General features: G+C 37.8%; 1 protein-coding gene across 2 annotated transcripts in view; it reads right to left on the reverse strand.

Moving 5' to 3' along the window:
• The window catches only part of TRIM67 (tripartite motif containing 67), a 77573-nt gene that overhangs the window by 28468 nt on the left and 29924 nt on the right, over positions 1-19181 (reverse strand). For both annotated transcript variants that reach the window (XM_027859193.1, XM_027859192.1), the window contains 3 exons: positions 6231-6326; positions 2647-2769; positions 330-440 (listed from right to left, as the gene is read on the reverse strand). In XM_027859193.1, the coding sequence (XP_027714994.1) occupies positions 330-440; positions 2647-2769; positions 6231-6326 (330 nt within the window). The remainder of the gene's footprint in view (positions 1-329; positions 441-2646; positions 2770-6230; positions 6327-19181) is intronic.

Genomic DNA, 19181 nt, shown 5'->3' on the forward strand with positions numbered 1-19181 from the left:
ATCTACAGTTTATATTTGAGGGAACTGAGTCAAATAGAGGCTAAGTGACTTGCCCAGGGTCATATAGATATAAAGTGTCTGAGGCTGGATTTGAATTCAGATCTTCCAGACTCCAGACGAAGTCCTCTATCTACTTCACCACCTTGCTACTTCTAAAATATTATTCTATAACGTTCTTCTAATAACAAGCAAAAGGGAATCAACATAATTCCAAATCCGTGGGAAGGGTTTTATTTTTAATTACAAAGTGTGAGTGGGGGCAGTGCTGATAGAAAAGAGATAAAAAACACCCTCCTTCCCATAGCAAAGATCATGAAGAAGACACTTACCTGCAAAAACCCAGAGGGGTCATTTTCTTTGATCACCTCTAGGCAGTATTCCATTAGGCCTGTTGACTGGCGTAACTTTAATGTACAATGGTTGATCTGGTCCCAAACCACCTGCGAAGAGAAGAGTTCACACTGGGGTATCACCCTGGCTTTCTGCCTTTTGAAGAGAATTAAACAAAGGGCTGGAGGGGCAGAAAAGTGGCAAAGTGGATAGAGAGCCGGACCTGAAGTCAGGAAGACTCATCTTCCTGAGTTCAAATCCAGCCTCAGACATTTATTAGCTGTATGACCCTGGACAAATCACTTAACCCTGTTTGCCTCCATTTCCTCATCTGGAGAAGGAAATAGCAAACCACTCGAATATCATTACCAAGAAAATCCCAAATGGGGTCACAAAGAGGCAGACATGACTGAAATGACTGGACAACAACACAAACAAAGGGCTATGATAGGAACAGTAATAATAGCAACTTAAAAAAGATAAGTAGAGATAGCTGCCTGGCATTCTTCTCTGTACCTGAATTCTGCATGCCGTCTGTGGTGGGAAACAATGTTGAACCTTTCCCCAATGATCTTGAATTAGACACCCAAATATACCTTCCTAAACCCTGAATATAGAAAAAGCAAAATTGAGATGGTCCCAAGCAGGCAGTGATTGGCTCCCTATGTGACCCATGGGTAGCTCAATGCACTTTGGTTTCTTCACATATGCATAGACTTACAATAGGCTTATAAAACCCCAAAAAGATTTTCAGAAATTATTTACTCTATTTTTCTCCAACTAATTTAGTCACAGGATCCTTTTGGTTTTGAAACACTGGCAAAACCCAGTCTACAAAACTGGGGTTTTGGAATACCACAAAGAAAGAGAAGTAGGAAATTTTCAAGCAAAGAAGAAAAATGAAGTTGATTTTTATACTGAAAAATTCTGGAAATAATGAACATTGTGTTTTTGCTAGGCAATGGGGTTGACTTGCCCACAGCACTTACTAAGTGTCAAGTGTCTGAAGCTGGATTTGAACTCAGGTCCTCCTGACTCCAGGGCCAGTGCTCTATCCACTGAGCCACCTAGATGCCCCAATAATGAGTATTTTGATATAAATATAATTTGTGTTCAATATTTTAGGAAAAACTATAATTCGCATTTATACTTTCTTATGTGATTCTATTGGCATTACAGGCAACATCAGGGCTGTGGAATACTGTGTGGGAAGTGTTGATCTAGCCCAACCTCTTCATTTTATGGATTAGCAGACTAAAGCCCAGAGATATGAAATAACTTGACCAAGGTCCCATGGGAAAACCAAACATTGAACTCAGGTATACATCTGGCCAAGCAGGCCAAAGCTGAACTTATAAGAAAAATGCTATGGGGACAGGTAGGTGGCACAGTGGATAGAGCACCGGCCCTGGATTCAGGAGGACCTGAGTTCAAATCTGGTCTCAGACACATAACACTTACTAGCTGTGTGACCCTGGGCAAGTCACTTAACCCCATTGCCCAACCAAAACAAAAAAAAAAGAAAAAAGAAAAATACTTTGTCAGAACAGCCCCATACTTGAGGGTGACTCTTGTGTCTTTGCATCTATCTGTTACATCTTTTTCGTCTTTTGATAAAACTTTATTCTGTAATATTGCACACTATGTGGATATGAGTGGGAAGTCAGCTGAAGTCTCATGTTATGTTTATTATCCCATGTTCCCTGGGTGGATCCTAGGAGTCAACAAAATGGGAAAATCCCCATTGTGTCCCTAACTCCTTTGTGTCATCAGTGAAGTCTCCACCACAAAGCCTATACATATTAAAAGCAGACCCAAATCACACTGTCAAGGAGCTTGCATTAAATAGTCAAGATGTGAGACTTCTTTGTAATGAATAGAAGTATAGGTAAATGCAGTAACTGCAAGAAAGAGTTGGAATTATGTGTATATTTATAGACTGTAATGTGGCAGGTGAGTTTGACAAGAAGTGAAAGCTTCCTAGATGACATGAGCCTGAAGCATGTGGGCTCTAAAAAGGGAGAGATGTACCTCTGGTATACCCTCATGAATGTTTCTGTAGAAAGGGCAAGGGGTTGATGTGATATTTTCTGATTTGCTAAGAACATTCAATTGCAGAAAGACATGGCAAACCACTCCAGTATCTTTGCCAAGAAAACCCCAAATGGGGTCATGAAGAGTCGGACACAACTGAAATGACTGAACAACAACAAAGAACATTAAAATTCTTTGTTCCCTGGAGACTGTGAATGTGTACTGAAAAACAGATTTCTTCTAGTTGACAGCTCCCAAGGAAACAGGCCCCCAGTTACTTACCTTCAATTTGTGTTCTCGCTCTTTAGTGACCTTGGTGAGTAATTTGGCTTTCTGTCGAGTTAAAGCATCAACCAGGGCATCGCACTGAGCAACCAAGCAGGCCTCGTAGTCTAGCCCGTTTTCCTGGAGGAAATCAAGGTTTACCAAGGACAAAAGTTAAAGTGAAATACTGTTACTGTGAGGTTTTATCTCTATCAGTTCCCTCATATCTTCAGCATCTAAGTAGATTCTCAATGTCATGTTTCTTTGTGTTTCCTCCCCATCCTCCTTTTTAACCTGTGGCCTGAAACACTTCATGACTACCTACTTCAGCTTGTTAAGAGGGCTAGTCTTTAGTGAATCTCTAACAACTCAATGGTCCTATGATTTATTCCTTTTTGAAAGCTTAACAAGAATCATGATCTTTTTACACAAACATGACTATAAATATGTTGGAGGAAGCTGTGATGTAGTGGAAAGATCAATGAACTCCAAGTCAGAGGACCAGCCACTTACTAGCCCCTTGATCTTGAATAAATTCCTTACTAGCTATGTGACCCTGGTTAATCTGCTTAATCTCTCTAAGGAAAGTGCTTCATATAATTAGAAAAATACAAATATATTACGTTATGCATGCAATTATATAACAGAACATATTAAAGTATCCTTTAAATGTGAATTGTAATTATTGTGCCTTTTGTTTATTTGGACCTTTGATTTCACAGGTATAGGGAACTATAGTATGGAAACTGCTTCCACTGTTGTAGACTGGTGACTATTCATGAATTATAGTCTAAGAAAGTTTCCTTGAGCGCTGAGAGATTAAGTGACTTGCACATGGTCATACAGTCAATATTGTAGCAGAGGCAGGAATGGAACCCAGGTATTCCTGAGCCCTATGCTGGACCTCTATCCATCATGTCATGTGGCTTTTCAATGTGCATATGCTGTGTTCAGAATATATACACATATACATATAAATATGAAACATGATATAGGGGAAAGAACACTGCCTCTGAAGCCAGAGGATGTGGGTTCAAATCTTGCCTCTGATACTTATTACCCATGAGACTTTGGGCAAGTCTCTCTCAGGTTCTCCATCTTTTCATCTATAAAATGAGAGAGTTGGATTAGTTGGTTTCTAAAGTTCCTTGCAGTTCTCTCTCTCTCTCTCTCTCCCTCTCTCTCTCTCTCTCTTTCCCTCCCTCCCTCCCTCCCTTCCCTCCCCTCTCCCCTCCTCTTCTTCTCTCTCTGTCTCTGTATGTATGGATATATGTGTATATGTATATGTGTGTGAGAGTGTGTGTGTGTGAGTGAGTGTGTGTGTGTGTGTGTGTAATCTTATCATAAAGGGGTGGTACTGAGTCAGTCACCTTACTTCTCTTATCCCTGATTATCAGGTGAGAACATATCTTGATATAAGTAATCAATCAGAAGATAGATACCCCTTGAATCACTCATTCAATAAAAGGAATTTCAACTAGGTATGACAGGAAGTCTATTTGGATTTATTGAGAGACTTGGTAATATTCTATGGGATTTTTATAAAATCATCAAGCTAATTTGTAATCAAGGAATTGAGTATCTAGCTGTTCAGTATTGAAAATCTTTCAACGAAGCCCCTGAAAAAGGAATAATCTGATAGGGAGGAGAGTTCTTGGTCTCCTACCCACTCCCCACCTTGGTTAGAGGAAAACCTTGGGAACTTCAGAATGTCAGAATATTTGGACTTTTATTGGTATCTGAGCAGTGTTCCTGGAGTAACCAATGGCAGTGTCTACATCAGAATCCAAGAACAGATTGAATTCAAGGAGAAAAGGCCAAGCAGCCCAAACAGAAAAGTTTTATCATACTATGCTTATACCCTAAAAGGAACATCATGAGGACGCCACAAAAAGGAAAAAAGGACTTTCAGAATCTGTGAGTTATTCTATTTGTGTTCCAAGCTTGAGTACACTTTCCCTTGGATTCTGTATGTACTTGTGGTACAGTGTCGTAGACTTTGGGGAAGGGGAGTGTTTTGTACCAATTATGGTATTATAGTAAACAACCATTTCTAAAAGCTACTCAAGTTTGACTAACTCATATCAATTGGTAATCAGGTGAAACACACTGGTGGGGGCTCATGGGTAATGACATTAAAACCCCCACTCCATTCAGGTTAACTCTAGAGCAGGGTTCAGCAAACTATAACCAGAATGCTAAACCTGGTCAGTCTTTGTTTTTGTACAGTCAGTCAACTAAGAATGGTTTCTACATTTTAAAATACAATACAACTTTTTTTTAAAGATGTAAAAACCATTCTTAGCTCACAGGTGGTAGATGTCAGCAATAGTTTGCCATCCCCTTTTCTACAGCCCTGAGGGGATGTAGTAGCCACCGTCTGGGGACATAGTATTGCAGCATGAGTAAGGGCTGAGAAATTCACTCCAGAACATGTGCCACACTATTATATACCACATATTTGCCACTAAAGTCCTGTCTGACCACTTCTTTTGGAATAAAGATGTTTTTGAGTTGTGAGATAGTGGAATGTAAGCATGGGCAGGTCTTTTCAAGCTGGAAAAGCCTCAAGTACAAGCCTTCTGACAAACTATGTGCCTGCTATTTAAGAACCAGCCTAGCTAAATTTAGAGAACCTTATCACCAAAATGTTGGTTGCCAGTAGAGGAATTTTTTGGCCCTAGAAAGCCATGAAATCTGTGTCAATGGAGTAAGTCTTATAATCTACAGAATGACAGATCTTCTCAACTACTGAAGAAAAATGTATCATATATAATCTCTCTTTCTCTGAAAATAAGGGAGTTAGGTGAGATGCTTTCATTGTACTAGCCAAGTCCTAATTAGCGTAAATAACGAATCCTGGGAGGTGGTTGTAAGTATTAAAATTTATACAGTTCAAACAGGGGTAGGGAACATGCAGCCTTGAGGCCACATGTGGCCCTCTAGGTCCTCAAGTGTGGCCCTTTGACTGAATCTAAACTTTACATTATAATTGTATAAACTATGGTAATCGCAAATTTGAATAATGCTACCACTTTACAGAATTCATTATTTATAGCACTCTCAGCCTAGCTGTATTTATGTCATCCTTGAGACGAAAAGAAATTTAAAGGTCATTTAACCTAATCCCCTCATCTTACAGATAAATAATTTAAGGTCTAAAGGTTCTTTCCAGCTTTAATATTCTAATCGATCAAAGATCTAGGGTTGGAGGGGACATTAGAGGTCATCTCATATAACTCCCTAATTTTACAAATGAGGAACCTGAGGCTCTATTAAGTGAAATGACTTGTCAGCCTCAGAGACAGCACTTGAAAGCAGATCCTCTGCCCTGCTCCTTCCACCTGCCTCCTTATGACAGTCATAATACTTTATGTTAGTTTTTATTTAACTAAACTCCCTTTCTTTTCTTAGCTGTCAGGTAGTTGTCAACATCTCGCTTTCTTCATGTTTCCAAGGGTCTAGGCTGGAGCTTCATTTTATAACCAATACGGTCCTCTAAAATGAACCTGTTATTTTATTGCTGACTCATCACTTAACATTTCCCTCCCAGGAGAGGGTTTGAGGGGAGCTATCCTCAAATGGCCCCAGGACATCCTTACCTGGATCTGCTGAAGTATGTTCTTGAGCTGAACTAGGAACTCTTTAGCCTCCTTTGCTTTATCAGAAACACCATTCAATGCTTGAGATAGCTGCGCCTAAACCATAATATACAGATATGGAAGAAAGAAAAATTAGAAATAAAGCAGAGGGCAAAATTTACATTTAATAAGAAATCCTTTCATTTAAAGAGCACATCTCTCTGCAGAGCTCAGACAATATTGTAGGCAGAATCATACTAACAACAGTTGATCTTTATATAGCACTTTAGAGTTTGTAAAGACCTTGACATACATTATCTCATTCAGAGCCACAGAAGTCCTGTGAGGGAAGTTCAACTTCTGTTTTTCATATAGATGAGGAACCTGAAGGTCCTAGAGACTAGGGAACTTGTCCATGATCAAATGACATTTGAACCTAAGTACTTAAGCTACTTACAAGGTGATTGGGTATGTGGGTAGGAATGTGTTAAAAGCCTTAAAGCTTTATAAAAACACTATTCATCATTTCTCATATGGTCACATCTATGATGTTCACTAGTCACTGTAGGGGACATAGAGATAAACAGGCTGTGGTCCCTGCTTTCAAGGAGCTTGCAGTCTAACAGGAGGTATACGACATGTACACAAATGTCAAATAGATATAATACAAATAAAGAGAGTGGATATTATAAATTTAATAAAAATTGGTAGTCAGAAGGGGGAAAGGCTAGGGGACCTATTTGGCTATGCTACAGCTCTCTCATCCTGTTCTTTTCAGCTGTCCTTCCCCCAGGACTCTAAGAGGCATGGCTTATGCACAGTGGAAGCATGCAGCACCGGCTGCTTGTCAATTTGTTGCCAATCTTTCTGATTCTTATTAGTCTTGTGGAAGAATAAAATTAAGAATAATAGAGTCTTAACATTGGAAGGGACTAGAGGTCAGCAAGTGCAGGACTGTGAGTGCTCTTCATGGTTATTTATACTTAATCCATGCTTCTCTAAAACAGATATTACAGAGCAAATTAATAGCAACAGTTTTTGTGGTAGAAAATTGGGGACAAAGTGAGTTACTGTAGATTGAGGAATGACTAAACAAACTGTGGTACATGAATATAATAGAATATTATTGCATAATAAAAACATAATAAACATGAGGAATTTAGAGGAACATGTAAGATTCATAAATTGACATAGTAGAGGGAGGAAAGCAGAACCAGGAAAACAATATATAAAATTACTGGCTGAACCAAATGTGTTATATGATTGTAAGCTCCTTGAGGACAAGAATTGTCTTTTGCTTCTTTTTATCTCCCCAGCACTTGGCACAGTGCCTGGCACATAGTAGGTGCTTAATAAATGTTAATTGAATTGAAAATTTGAATACAAATGTGAGAGAATACTACTATGCACTACTGTGTACTATTGTGAATTGAGGAAATGGATGCTTTCAAAGAAGTGTGGAAAAACTTTGGTGAATTGCTACAGAATGAAGTAAACAGAATCAGAAGAATAATTTATACTATGATATCAATATTATGAAAACAAATAATTTTGAAGGCTTTTATACATGATGAATAAAATTTATAAATTTATTTATTTATAAGTATGATGAAGAATGAAATGAGCAGATCTAGAGAATAATTTATCCAATAACAACAACACTTAAAAACAAACAACTTTGAAAGCTTCAAGAGCTATGATCAATGCAATGACCATCCAGGATTCTGGAGGACCAATGATGAAGTACATCACTACCTCCTCACACAGAGATTATAGACTTAGGGTGCAGAATGAGACATGTTTTTTTGAACACAGTCAATGAGGCAATTTGTTTTATTTGATTATGAATATTTATTATAAGAAACTTATTTTTATTTTTTCAATGGGGTGGGGGATGAGAAAAAGAGAAAATAGATTTCTTTTAATGAAAAATATAATATAAATATAAATATAAATATAAAAAACAACAACAAGAAGATAAACTTGGGAGGTGGTGGTGGTAATACCCTGACAAGTGTCTGGCTGTTAAGATTTGAAGGCAACTTCATAGCTCAATAGGCACTCTCCTGCTAGTTACAATCTTACAGTCTGATTTGTTAGTTACACTTGTTAGTGCCAGTTTGAGGTTGAAAGGTGGCTCTCAAGCTCTAATGAATCTAAAAACCAACTCCTTTTTTTTTAAAGTGAGGTAATTGGGGTTAAGTGACTTGCCCAGGGTCACACAGCTAGGAAGTATTATGTGTCTGAGGCCATATTTGAACTCAGGTCCTCCTGACTCCAGGGCCCATGCTTTATCCACTGCACCACCTAGCTGCCCCTTAAAAACCAGCTTCTTGAACATCATAACATATGTGCCCTGGATAGCTTGAACTCCTCACTGATGATCAAGAGGAAGAGAGGTAGTATATAAAGGGAGCCCTTGCCTGGAAGTGGGAAAATCTTGGCTCTTTTTCCAGCCTGAGAAGTCATTTTCACCTCTTTCCATCAGTGTAGGTTCAAGAGCCACAAAAATACCAGCCAATATGGTAAAGTTATAGGGAAAACAATGGATTTGGAGTCAGAAAACCTGGGATTGTATTCTGATATTTATTGTCTGTGTGACCATGGTCAAGTCACTTGACTTTTCTGGGCCACAGTTTTCTTATCTGTAAAATCAGGGGATTAGATTTTATTTCTAAGGTCTTGGACAAATCCTATGATAATCTAACAAAATGTCAAGTGCATTGAACTCATGGAACAAGGAAACAGAGAAACACAGATGACATTTATGTGGATGTGACTGCATTATAAAGCTATGCTTAAGAAAAGAGGCCACATCTCTTCTTCACCTTGCCTGAGGTAAGTCAGGTCAAGAATTGAGTTCTAACTGAGAGTCCTCAGGGTGACATATGGAATAGAGGAACATAAGAATTGTCACACAAGGTCAAACCAAGGATGTATTTAGCCCAGGCTTCAGTTTCTGGCAATGGCCCAGAGGAACAGTTTGTTTGATAGTACGGTCTCTGTCTGATGTAACATTATCCTCCTAGCTTAGCAACCTACATAGACCAGTCCTAGGTCTCCTTTTAATAACTCTTGATAGATTAATCAACTGTAAATTTTGTGATATCTTTCTGGAACTTCTTGCCTCCTGTATATCTGCATGGTGAAATGAATAGCATTGTAGACTTAAAGTCAATAATTTGAATCCTTCCTAATTGTGTGTCCATGGTTAATCACTTAATCTCCCTGAGCCTTATTTTTCTTCATCTGTAAAATTGGAATAATAGCATCAACAAGCATTTATTAAGTACTTACTTTGTGCCAGGCACTGTCCCAGGTGCTGGAGATACAAACACAGCAGTTTCTCTGCTCTTTTAGAGCTTAATATTCTATTGCTGCTGGTGATACGGTGGGAGGTGGGGGAAACATGTAAAATGACAAGTAAATAAAAGATAATTTTGGGAGAAGAGATGCCATCAGCTTAGAGGATCAGGACAGGCCTCATTTGTGAAGTGGTATTAGAGCTGGGCTTTTAAGGAAACTAGCAATTCTAAGAGGTGGAGGAGAGGAAGGAATGCCCCCCAAGCACAGAGGATAGTCTGTGCAAAGATGGAACATCATATTTAGGGCATAGCCATAAGGCCATTTTGGTTAGATTATAGAGTGTGGGAAGCAGAGTAATAAGTAAAATGCTCTGAAAGGTGGGTTGGAGGTTTTAAATGTTAAGCAGAAGAGTTTGTATTTGGTCCTATAGATAATTGAGAGTCACTTGAGTTTATTGAGCAAGGCAGTCACTAGGAAAGGCTTCTTGTAGAAGGTGGGATTTTAATGGACACTTAAAAGAAGCCAGGGAAGGTGGGACATAGAAATAAGGAGGGACAGTATTCCAGACATGGGGAACAGCCAACGAATGCACGTGGAGTCAGGAGATGGAGCATTTTGTGTAAAGAATAGCCAGAAGGCAATGTCACTGGGGTCAGCTAGGTAGCACAGTGGATAAAGTGCTGGGTCTGAAGTCAGGAAGACTCATCTTCCTGAGTTCTAATCCAACGTCAGACATTTACTAGCTGTTTGACCCTGGGCAAGTCACTTAATCCTGTTGGCTTCTGTTTCCTTATCTGTAAAATGAGCTGGAGAAAGAAACAGCAAACCATTCCAGTATCTTTGCCAAGAAAACCCCAAATGGGGTTACAAAGAATTGTGCACAACTGAAATGACTGAACAACAATAAATGTTGCTGGATTTTAGATTTCGTGGCAGGTAGTAAAGTGTAAGAAGACTGAAAAGGTAGGAAGGGGACAGGTAATGAAGGGCTTTACAAGTCAAATCAAGGATTTCATATTTGATATTAGAGGCAATATGGGAATGATGAAGTTATTTGAGTAGGAGGAGATGACATGGTCAGACTGACAATTTAGGAAGTTTACTTTGGCAGCTGAGTGGAAGATGGACTGTAGTGGGGAAGAGACTTGAGGCAGGGAGATCAACTGGAAGACTATTGCAATAATCCAGGTATAAGGTGATGAGAGTCTGCATCAGGGTGGTGGCAGTGGGGAGAAGGGAGTGTTACAAGAGATACCATAAAGGTAAGGCTGATAGGACTTGGCAGCAGATTGGATGTGGGGTGTGAGAGAGAGAGAGAAGTGAAGAGTCAAGGGTGTCAGTAAGGTTTTGAACCTAGATGATTGGGAAGATGGTGATGTAACAGTAACAGAAAAGTTGGGAAGAGGGCAGGGTTTAGGGGGAAAGATAAGGAGTTCAGTTTTAGACATGCTGAATTTAAGATGTCTATATGTCCAATAAGCAGTTAGAGATGTAAGACTGGAGATCAGGAGAGAGTTGGAAAAACAGGCCTGAGAATCATCTGCAGAGAGATAATAATTGAACACACCAAAGTTAATGAGATCATCAAGTGAAATAATGTAGAGGAAAAAGAAAAGAGGGTCTAGGACAGAGCTTTAAGGAACACCAATAGTTAGTAGGCTCGACCTGGATAAATACCCAGCAAAGGAGACTGAGGAGTAATCAAATAGATAGCAGGAGGGAACAATGTCACAAAAACCTAAAAAGAAGAGAAGAATAGGGTGATTAACAATGTGAGAGGCTAAGAAGGATGAGGATTGAGAAAGGCCGTTAAATTTCCAAATTGGTAATTTTGGGAAAGAGCAATTTGAGCTGAAATACGAGGTTGAAGCCAGACTGAAGAGAGTTTATAAGAGAATGAGAAGGAAGATAGCTTTCTCAAGAAGTTCAGCATGAAAGGGAGCTAATGATTGAGAGAGAGAGGGAGAGAGAGAGAGAGAGAGAGAGAGAGAGAGAGAGAGAGAGAGAGGGAGAGAGAGAGAGAGATGGAATCTGGGCACCTTAAAAACTATCTTTCATAAATCCACTGTCCATAGGTAAGGTTTTCATTGTTACAAAATATGCATGTTAATGCAATCTCCAACAATTTGAATGAATTCATAGTCATTTAATTATATTTGTGGGATAGAGATATGAGCAGAGAAGGCAAGAGTTGTATTCTTTAGAACATTTTTCTTGTGTTCAAAAGAATAATTCTCTTTGACTTTATAGCTTATAGGTGAAATGAAATTTTAGGGAGTCCTTCAAGGAATTATTGATTTCCTTCGGAAGCAGAAATAATGGTACTGGGAGTGAAGAAACTTGCATTCAGGATGTACCATCTATTTGCTCCAGATTTTGCCTAATTAGCTCCCTTAAGGTTCCATCCCTCCAAAGCATACACACTGGACGTTGTATGAATGGCCATCTGACTTCACGCAACTCAACTTTTCTAGGACATAGAAAGCATGTACGGGAACCAAATTCAAGTCCTGTTAGCATACACTAATACACAACAGAGAAATATTGTAAGTTAGAAAGAACATTGAACTAGGAATCAGAAAGCTTGGATTCTAGTCCCAGCTTTGCTACTAGCTGGCCCTGTGACCAATTGTTTAACCTCTCTCATCCTCAGACTCCTCATCTGTAAAAGTGAAATGAAGATATTAAATTAGATTAGATATCCTTAAGGTCTCTTCAGCTCTAGAATTTTATGTTTCAATTCACAAGATCAAAGAATCATGAGTTTATAGCTAGAAGGGACCTTAAAGGTCACATCCCCTCACGAGGAAACTGGAATCTAGAAAGATGCAGTGAATTCAATTCAGTTCACTCTCAATTAAATTTAATAAAGGTTCACACCTCTATCACATCTTGCCTAGACTATTGCAATAGCTTCTTAACTGGTCTTTCTACCCCATATTTTTTTCTTCTCCAATCCATCCTCCACACAACCACCAAAATTATATTTCTAAAATGTGGATATGACTATGTCACTCCCTTACTCAAGAAGCATCAGTGGCTCCTTATTCCCTCAAGGATGAAAATCAAACTCTTCTCTTTGTTTTTTTTCAAGCATTCACAATCTGACTGCAGCCTACCCCTTGGGCTTATTTCATATTATTCCCCTTCGTGCACTCTGTGTTCTAGTCAAACTGGCCCACTTGATGTTTCTTGTACAGATCATTCCCTTTCATATTTCCATAACTTCCATACTTAGAATATAGTCTCTCCTAATCTCAGCCTTTTGGAACCCTTGGTTTCTTTCAAGTCAGCTTATCAAATCCCCATGGGTAGGGTTTTTCATTGTTAGGAAATATGCATGTTAATACAATCTCCAACAATTTGAATAAACCAAAGGGCTATAAAACTGTGTATACTCTTTGACCCAGCAATATCAATGTCTGTATCCCAAAGAGATTTTTAAAATATTTAATATTTACTTATTTATTTATTTAAAAGATTTCCTGGGGCAGCTAGGTGGTGCACTGGATAGAGCACTGGCCCTGAAATCAGAAGGATCTGAGTTCAGATCTGACCTCAGACCAAACACTCGATACTTACTAGCTGTGTAACCCGGGGGCAAGTCACTTAACCCCAACTGCCAAAAAATTTAAAAAAATTTGCATGCAAAAACAATTTTAACATTCATTTTTAAAACTTTGAATTCCAAATTCTCTCCTTTCCTCCCTCCCCACCCCACTCCCATTGAGAAGGCAAGTAGTTTGATATCGGTTATACATGTGTAGTATAACATATATGTAGTAAAATGTATCCATAATAGTCATTTTAGGGGCAGCTAGGTGGTACAGTGGATAGAGCACTGGCCCTGAACTCAGGAAGATGTGAGTTCAAATACAATCTCAGACACTTGACACTTACTAGCTATGTGATTCTGGGCAAGTCACTTAACCCGATTGCCTAGCAAAACAAAACAAAACAAAACAAAAAAAAACCCCACCAAAACATAATAGTCATTTTGTGAAAGAAAACAGACAAAAAAACTCAAGAAAAATAAATAAAGTTTAAAAAAAGTATGCTTTAATCTGTATTCAGGCATCATCAGTTCTTTTCCTGGGGATGGATAGCATTTTTCATCATAAGTTCTTCAGAGTTGTCTTGAATTGTTGTATTGCTGAGAATAAGTCATTCATAGCTGATCATCTTACAATATTCCTGTTACTTTGTATATAGTACATTTCATTTTGCATCAGCCTATGCAAATCTTTCCAGGTTTTTCTGAGAGCATCCTGCTCATCATTTCTTATAGTACAATAGTATTCCATCATAATCACATACCATAACTTGTTCAGCTATTCCCCAATTGATGAGTATCCCCTCAATTTCTATCACCAGAAAAGAGCTGCTATAAATATTTTTGTGCATATAGATCCTTTTCCTTTTTGTTTTTTATCTCTTTTGGGATGCAGACCTAGTAGTGGTATTGCTAGGTCAAAAGGTATGCATGGTTTATAACCCTTTGGTCATAGTTCCAAATTGCTCTACAGAGTGGTTGAATCAGTTCACAACTCCACCAACAGTGCATTAATATCTCATTTTTTCCACACCCCCACCAACATTTGCTATTTAGCTTTTCTGTCCTGTTAGCCAATCTAATATGTATGAGGTAGTACCTCAGAATTGTTTAAATTTGCATTTCTCCAAACAATAGAGAGTTAGAGTATTTTTTTTATATGGCTATAGATAGCTTCATCTGAAAACTGATCATATTTTTCAATCATTTATCAATAGGGAAAGGCTCTTGTTTTTATAAATTTGACTCAGTTCCCTATATGTTTGAGAAATGAGGCCTTTATCAAAGAAACTTGCTTCAAAATTTTTTTCACAGTTACTATTGTTAACTTCATTTCCCTCCATCCTATTCTCCTACCCTTGTTTGTTCTATTCTCTCTCTCCTTTCATCATGTCCCTCCTCAAAAGTGTTTTGCATCTTACTCCCCCTATCTGCTCTCCCTTCTATCACCACCCCCTTCTCTTATCCCCTTCCCTTCCTACTTTCCTGTAGGGTAAGATAGATTTCTATACCCAATTGAGTGTGTATGTTATTCCCTCCAAATAATTTTTTTTTAAAAAGGAAAAGGACCTATATTGTACAGATATATTTATAGCAGCTCTTTTTATGGTGACAAAGAATTGGAAATTAAGGGAATGCTCATCAATTGGGGAATGACTGAACAAGTTATCGCATATGATTGTGATGGAATACTATCATGCTATAAAAAATAAGTAGATGCTCTCAGAAAAACCTGGAAAGGCTTACATGAACTGATGCAAAGTGAAGTGAGTAGAACCAAGAGAATATTGTACACAATAACAGCAATATTGTAAAATGATCAACTGTGAATGGTTTAGCATTTCTCAGCAAAACAAAGATCCAAGGTAATTCCAAAGGATATGATGAAAAATGTTATCCATCTCCAGATGAAGAATTTATGGAGTCTGAAGGCAGATGAAAGCATACTATTTTTTACTTTCATTATTTAAAAAAATTTCTTTGGTCTGTGTTTTCTCTCATAGCATGACTAATATGGAAATATGTTTTACATGACTACAAATGTATAACCTATATCAAATTGCCTGCCTTCTCAATGAAGGGGGGAAATGAGGGAGGGAAAGAGAGAATTTGGTACTAAAATTATTAAAAAATGAATGTTAAAATTGTTTTTCCATGTAATTGGAAAAAATAAAATTTTTAAAATTGAAAAAAATAAGTCAGTTCAAGTGCCACTTCTACAAGAAGCTTATTTTCGTCTCTCTGATTGTGCAAGCTTCCTCCCCCTTCCCCAGAAATTACTCTGCATATATTTTGTATTTGATTTTCTGTATACATATTGTTTCCTCACACTAGAGGATAGGCTCCTTCAGGGCAAGAGGTGTTTGCTTTTGTCTTTTCATCATGAGTACCTGTTTACAGTGCCTGGTACTTAGTAAGTGCCTAATAAATGCTTGTTAGATGGTGAATGCTTACTTTCTTCTGGGTGAGATAGGTCTTGGGACATACTTCACAGAGAGGTTGGCAACTGAATTGAGACAAACTAAGAGAGGCATTTCATTAAGAAGAGATGGGGATTGGGGTAAAGAAAGCATAAAAGGTTCATTTCCAGAAAGTGAGACAACACGGATGAGGGCAAGATGGGAACAATGATTAGTCTAATTTGGCAGGAATAGTTGAAGGAGAGTCTATCCCTTTTATGACCTTTTGGGGGTTTATCATTCCCAGAGGAGTTGCTGGGGCTAAAGAGTTCAAAGCTCAACCCTAAGTCAAAGAACCTATGCTCCCTTCTTACTCTTCATTTGAACCCATGGAACTAAATGATAACCCCTTAGTAGTTCCCCATTGTTTCTTTCTGGGGCAACTTGCCTATAGTTAGCAAAGCTCTTCCTGTAGGAAGCTCAGGTTTCATTTCCCAGTGTCTCTGAACTGGCAAGCCAGCTGGGGAACTGATCTTTTTAAGGATTCAAGAACCTAGTAACCAAAAATTATGTAACAGTTCTATTTAGTTTCACATAGCTTGACAGTGATCTTTTAATAGCCATTACTACTGATGGAGATCCAACGACAGACAACAACAGACTTCTGAATACGGAAAACAAAATAGTACTCTACAGGACTCATTGAAGATGGCTCACTGGAAACTGGGAGAGGGAGGTATTTATGGAGGTTGTGGGAGCCCAGGGAAGGAGTAGGTACTGAAGTCTCCATTGTTCAAATAGAAAAAAAATCAAGGCACCAAGTGGGGTCATGACTCAGTCACACATGGCATTGTCATGCCTCCCTAATTCCCAAGCTTAAGTCATCTCAGCAGCATAGCATTTTCCCCTAAGTGATCTCCCAGGACCCCTGGGATAAGAGGGATGAGAAACTGAGAAGGAAAGGAAGTAAACACTGCACTAGTGAAAAGAATTAATGATGATTATTATCAAAAGTTCATATTTTGTTGTGTGGCTTCAAGCCATGGAATGCTATAGTCTCTGTAGAATTAAAAATAAGTATTAGTCCATTTATTGTGGGCTTCCCTTTTCTCTTCTTCATTCCCAACCCCCTTGACATCATCCCCCATTCTCCTCCCCCTTCTGCCTCCCTCTCAGCTGAAAATCTTGCCTCTTTACTGAAAAAAAGAGGCTACCTGATGAGCTCCTTGTCCCATTTTTTTTTCATTTCAAAACTTCTTGACATCATTTCCCACTCTTTCCTCCATTCCCCCAGTCTCTGACAAAGAGGTGGCTCTTCTTGCCAAGGTGAACTCCTCTACATATGCTCTTGATCCTCTCCCCTCCCACCTTCTCTTGCATATTGCACTTCAACCATCTTCCTTTTTCTAATTTTCAATCTCTCCTCATGTACTTATTCCTTTTCTACAAGCTTCAAACAATCCCTAGTCTTCCCATCTTGAAAAAAAAAACTTCACTAGACCTTACCATCCCCTCAAGCTACCATCCTATGTCTTTCCTCAATTTCTCAAACTCCTAGAAAAATATGTCTACAATCCATTAATCCACTTCCTCTTCTCTCATTCCTCAACCCTTTGAAATCTAGCTTCTGTCCTTATCACTCCATTGAAACTGCTGTCTTCAAAATTATCAGTGATCTGCCCAAGGTGCCCCCACTGTGGAGGAAGAAGTATGTTCAGTCTTACAGTTTCCTAATTTAACTAATAATTCTTTCCAATGAGGTGCTAAGCTCATTTTTTCCATGCTGCTGAAGCACTGTAAGTATTATCAATACCCAATCAATTTTGGTGCTCTTGGGCAAAGCCCTGTCCTATTTATGACTCTGCTAAATATATTGTTTCCTCAGTTAACTCAGGAAACCAGGTATACATGGAAAAGGCCAGTGTTTCCATGTTATCTTTCTCAGCAACATACACATATCTGACTATTGCCTTATATTTGAAAGGCACTCAAATATGTATTGAATAAAAACAACTGGTAACAATATATTACCATACAGAAGATGTAGTAATATGTACTGACCAGTCAGAGTAAAAGTTGGGTGATGGCAAGAGTGCTAAATTTTGAGTTAGAACACCTGGGTTCAGGCCTTATGTAAGTCAAGCAACTTGACTTCTCTGGGCCTCAGTTTCTTCATTTGTAAAAAGAAATTGAACTAGATTTTGCCTAAGATTCCCTGGACTCTAAAATGCTATGATTTTCGAGATCAGTTCTATACATAGGCAGAGTAATAGTGCCTAGCTCAATTTAAGGAACACTGCCTAAAGGTCCTTCTCAAAAATATCTTCATAGACAAAAGCTTATTTCCTTCGAGTTAGGGTATGTATTGCTGTAGTGCTTTAATCTTCTTTCAAAATGCAAATATGCTGGGAAGAGGAACATATTAAGCAATTAACATTTTAATGACAAATGGGCTAATGTATGCAAAGCTCTAGTAATCCTAGATACATGGGAGTTATTACTACTACTAAATCATTTCTTAGATCATGATAAAATAATGCCATTCATTAAAAAAAATTTACCAGTTATCTTTGAATTTTCAAATCCATTGACCTTTTTTTTCAGTTCTTTTCTTTTTTTTAACCTCTTGGCAGCATTCAATACTGTTGTCCACTTTCTCCTCTTGTATACTCCTTGTCTGGGTTTTGGTGATATTTCTCTGTCCTAATTCCCTTCTTCCTTTTCATGATAATTATTGAATTATCACCCATAACATGCCTCCTAACAGTTGGGGTCCCTTGGAGCTATCTTGGACCCTCTTCTTTCTGTGACCTCATCAGTTACCATGGATTTAATTATCAAATTAAATGACATATAGATCTTTATATCCAGCTCCAGTGTCTCTCCTGAGTTCCAGTCCTTCATTACCAACTCCCTTTTACCAACATATAATCAGGCAAAACAATTTCTAATAATTTTCTTTATTTGTTTTTCATATCTTGTAAGTTCTTTTTTCCATCTTTGATACTGATAATCTGGTTTTCCTCTCTTTTTATAAAATTGAATTAACTAATGGCATATCTTTTTTACTATTTTAAAAAATCTAGTTTTACTTATTTTATGTTTTTTCAATTTTGTTACTCTGATTTTCAGAACTTCAACTTTTTGTTTAATTCAGGGTTTGAATTAGTTGGTTTTCTAATTTTTTTAATTATATGCCCAATTTGTTGATCTATTCTTTCTCTTTCATTTATAAATTTGTTTAGATCTATTCATTTCCCCTTAAGTATTGTTTTAACCCAATCCCTAAAAGTTTAGTATGTTGTCTCATTAGTGTCATTTTCTTTGATAAAATTATCTATTGTTTCTATGATTTGTCTTTTAACCCTTCTTCTATTTAGGATTAAGTTATTTAGTCATCAATTAATTTTAAATTGTTTCTTTAGTAGCCTTTATTGACTATAACTTTTTATTACATTATCATCAGCAAAAGATGTATTTAATATTTAGTATTTCTGCTTTTCTAAATTTATTTGTGGGGTTTTCATGCCCTAATACTTGGTCAGTTTTGCATAGGTGTTACAAATATCTGAGAAATATGTATACTTCATTCTAGTGCTACTTAGCAATTGCAAGACATTTATTACATTTGACATTTCTAAAATTCTATTCATGTCCTTAACCTCTTTTTTGTTTATGTTTTTGTTAGATTTGGCTAGCTCCATAGTGGTACAT

Source organism: Vombatus ursinus, unplaced genomic scaffold, assembly GCF_900497805.2.
Source record: "Vombatus ursinus unplaced genomic scaffold, bare-nosed wombat genome assembly UNPS02014160.1, whole genome shotgun sequence".
Taxonomy (NCBI): Eukaryota; Metazoa; Chordata; class Mammalia; order Diprotodontia; family Vombatidae; genus Vombatus; species Vombatus ursinus.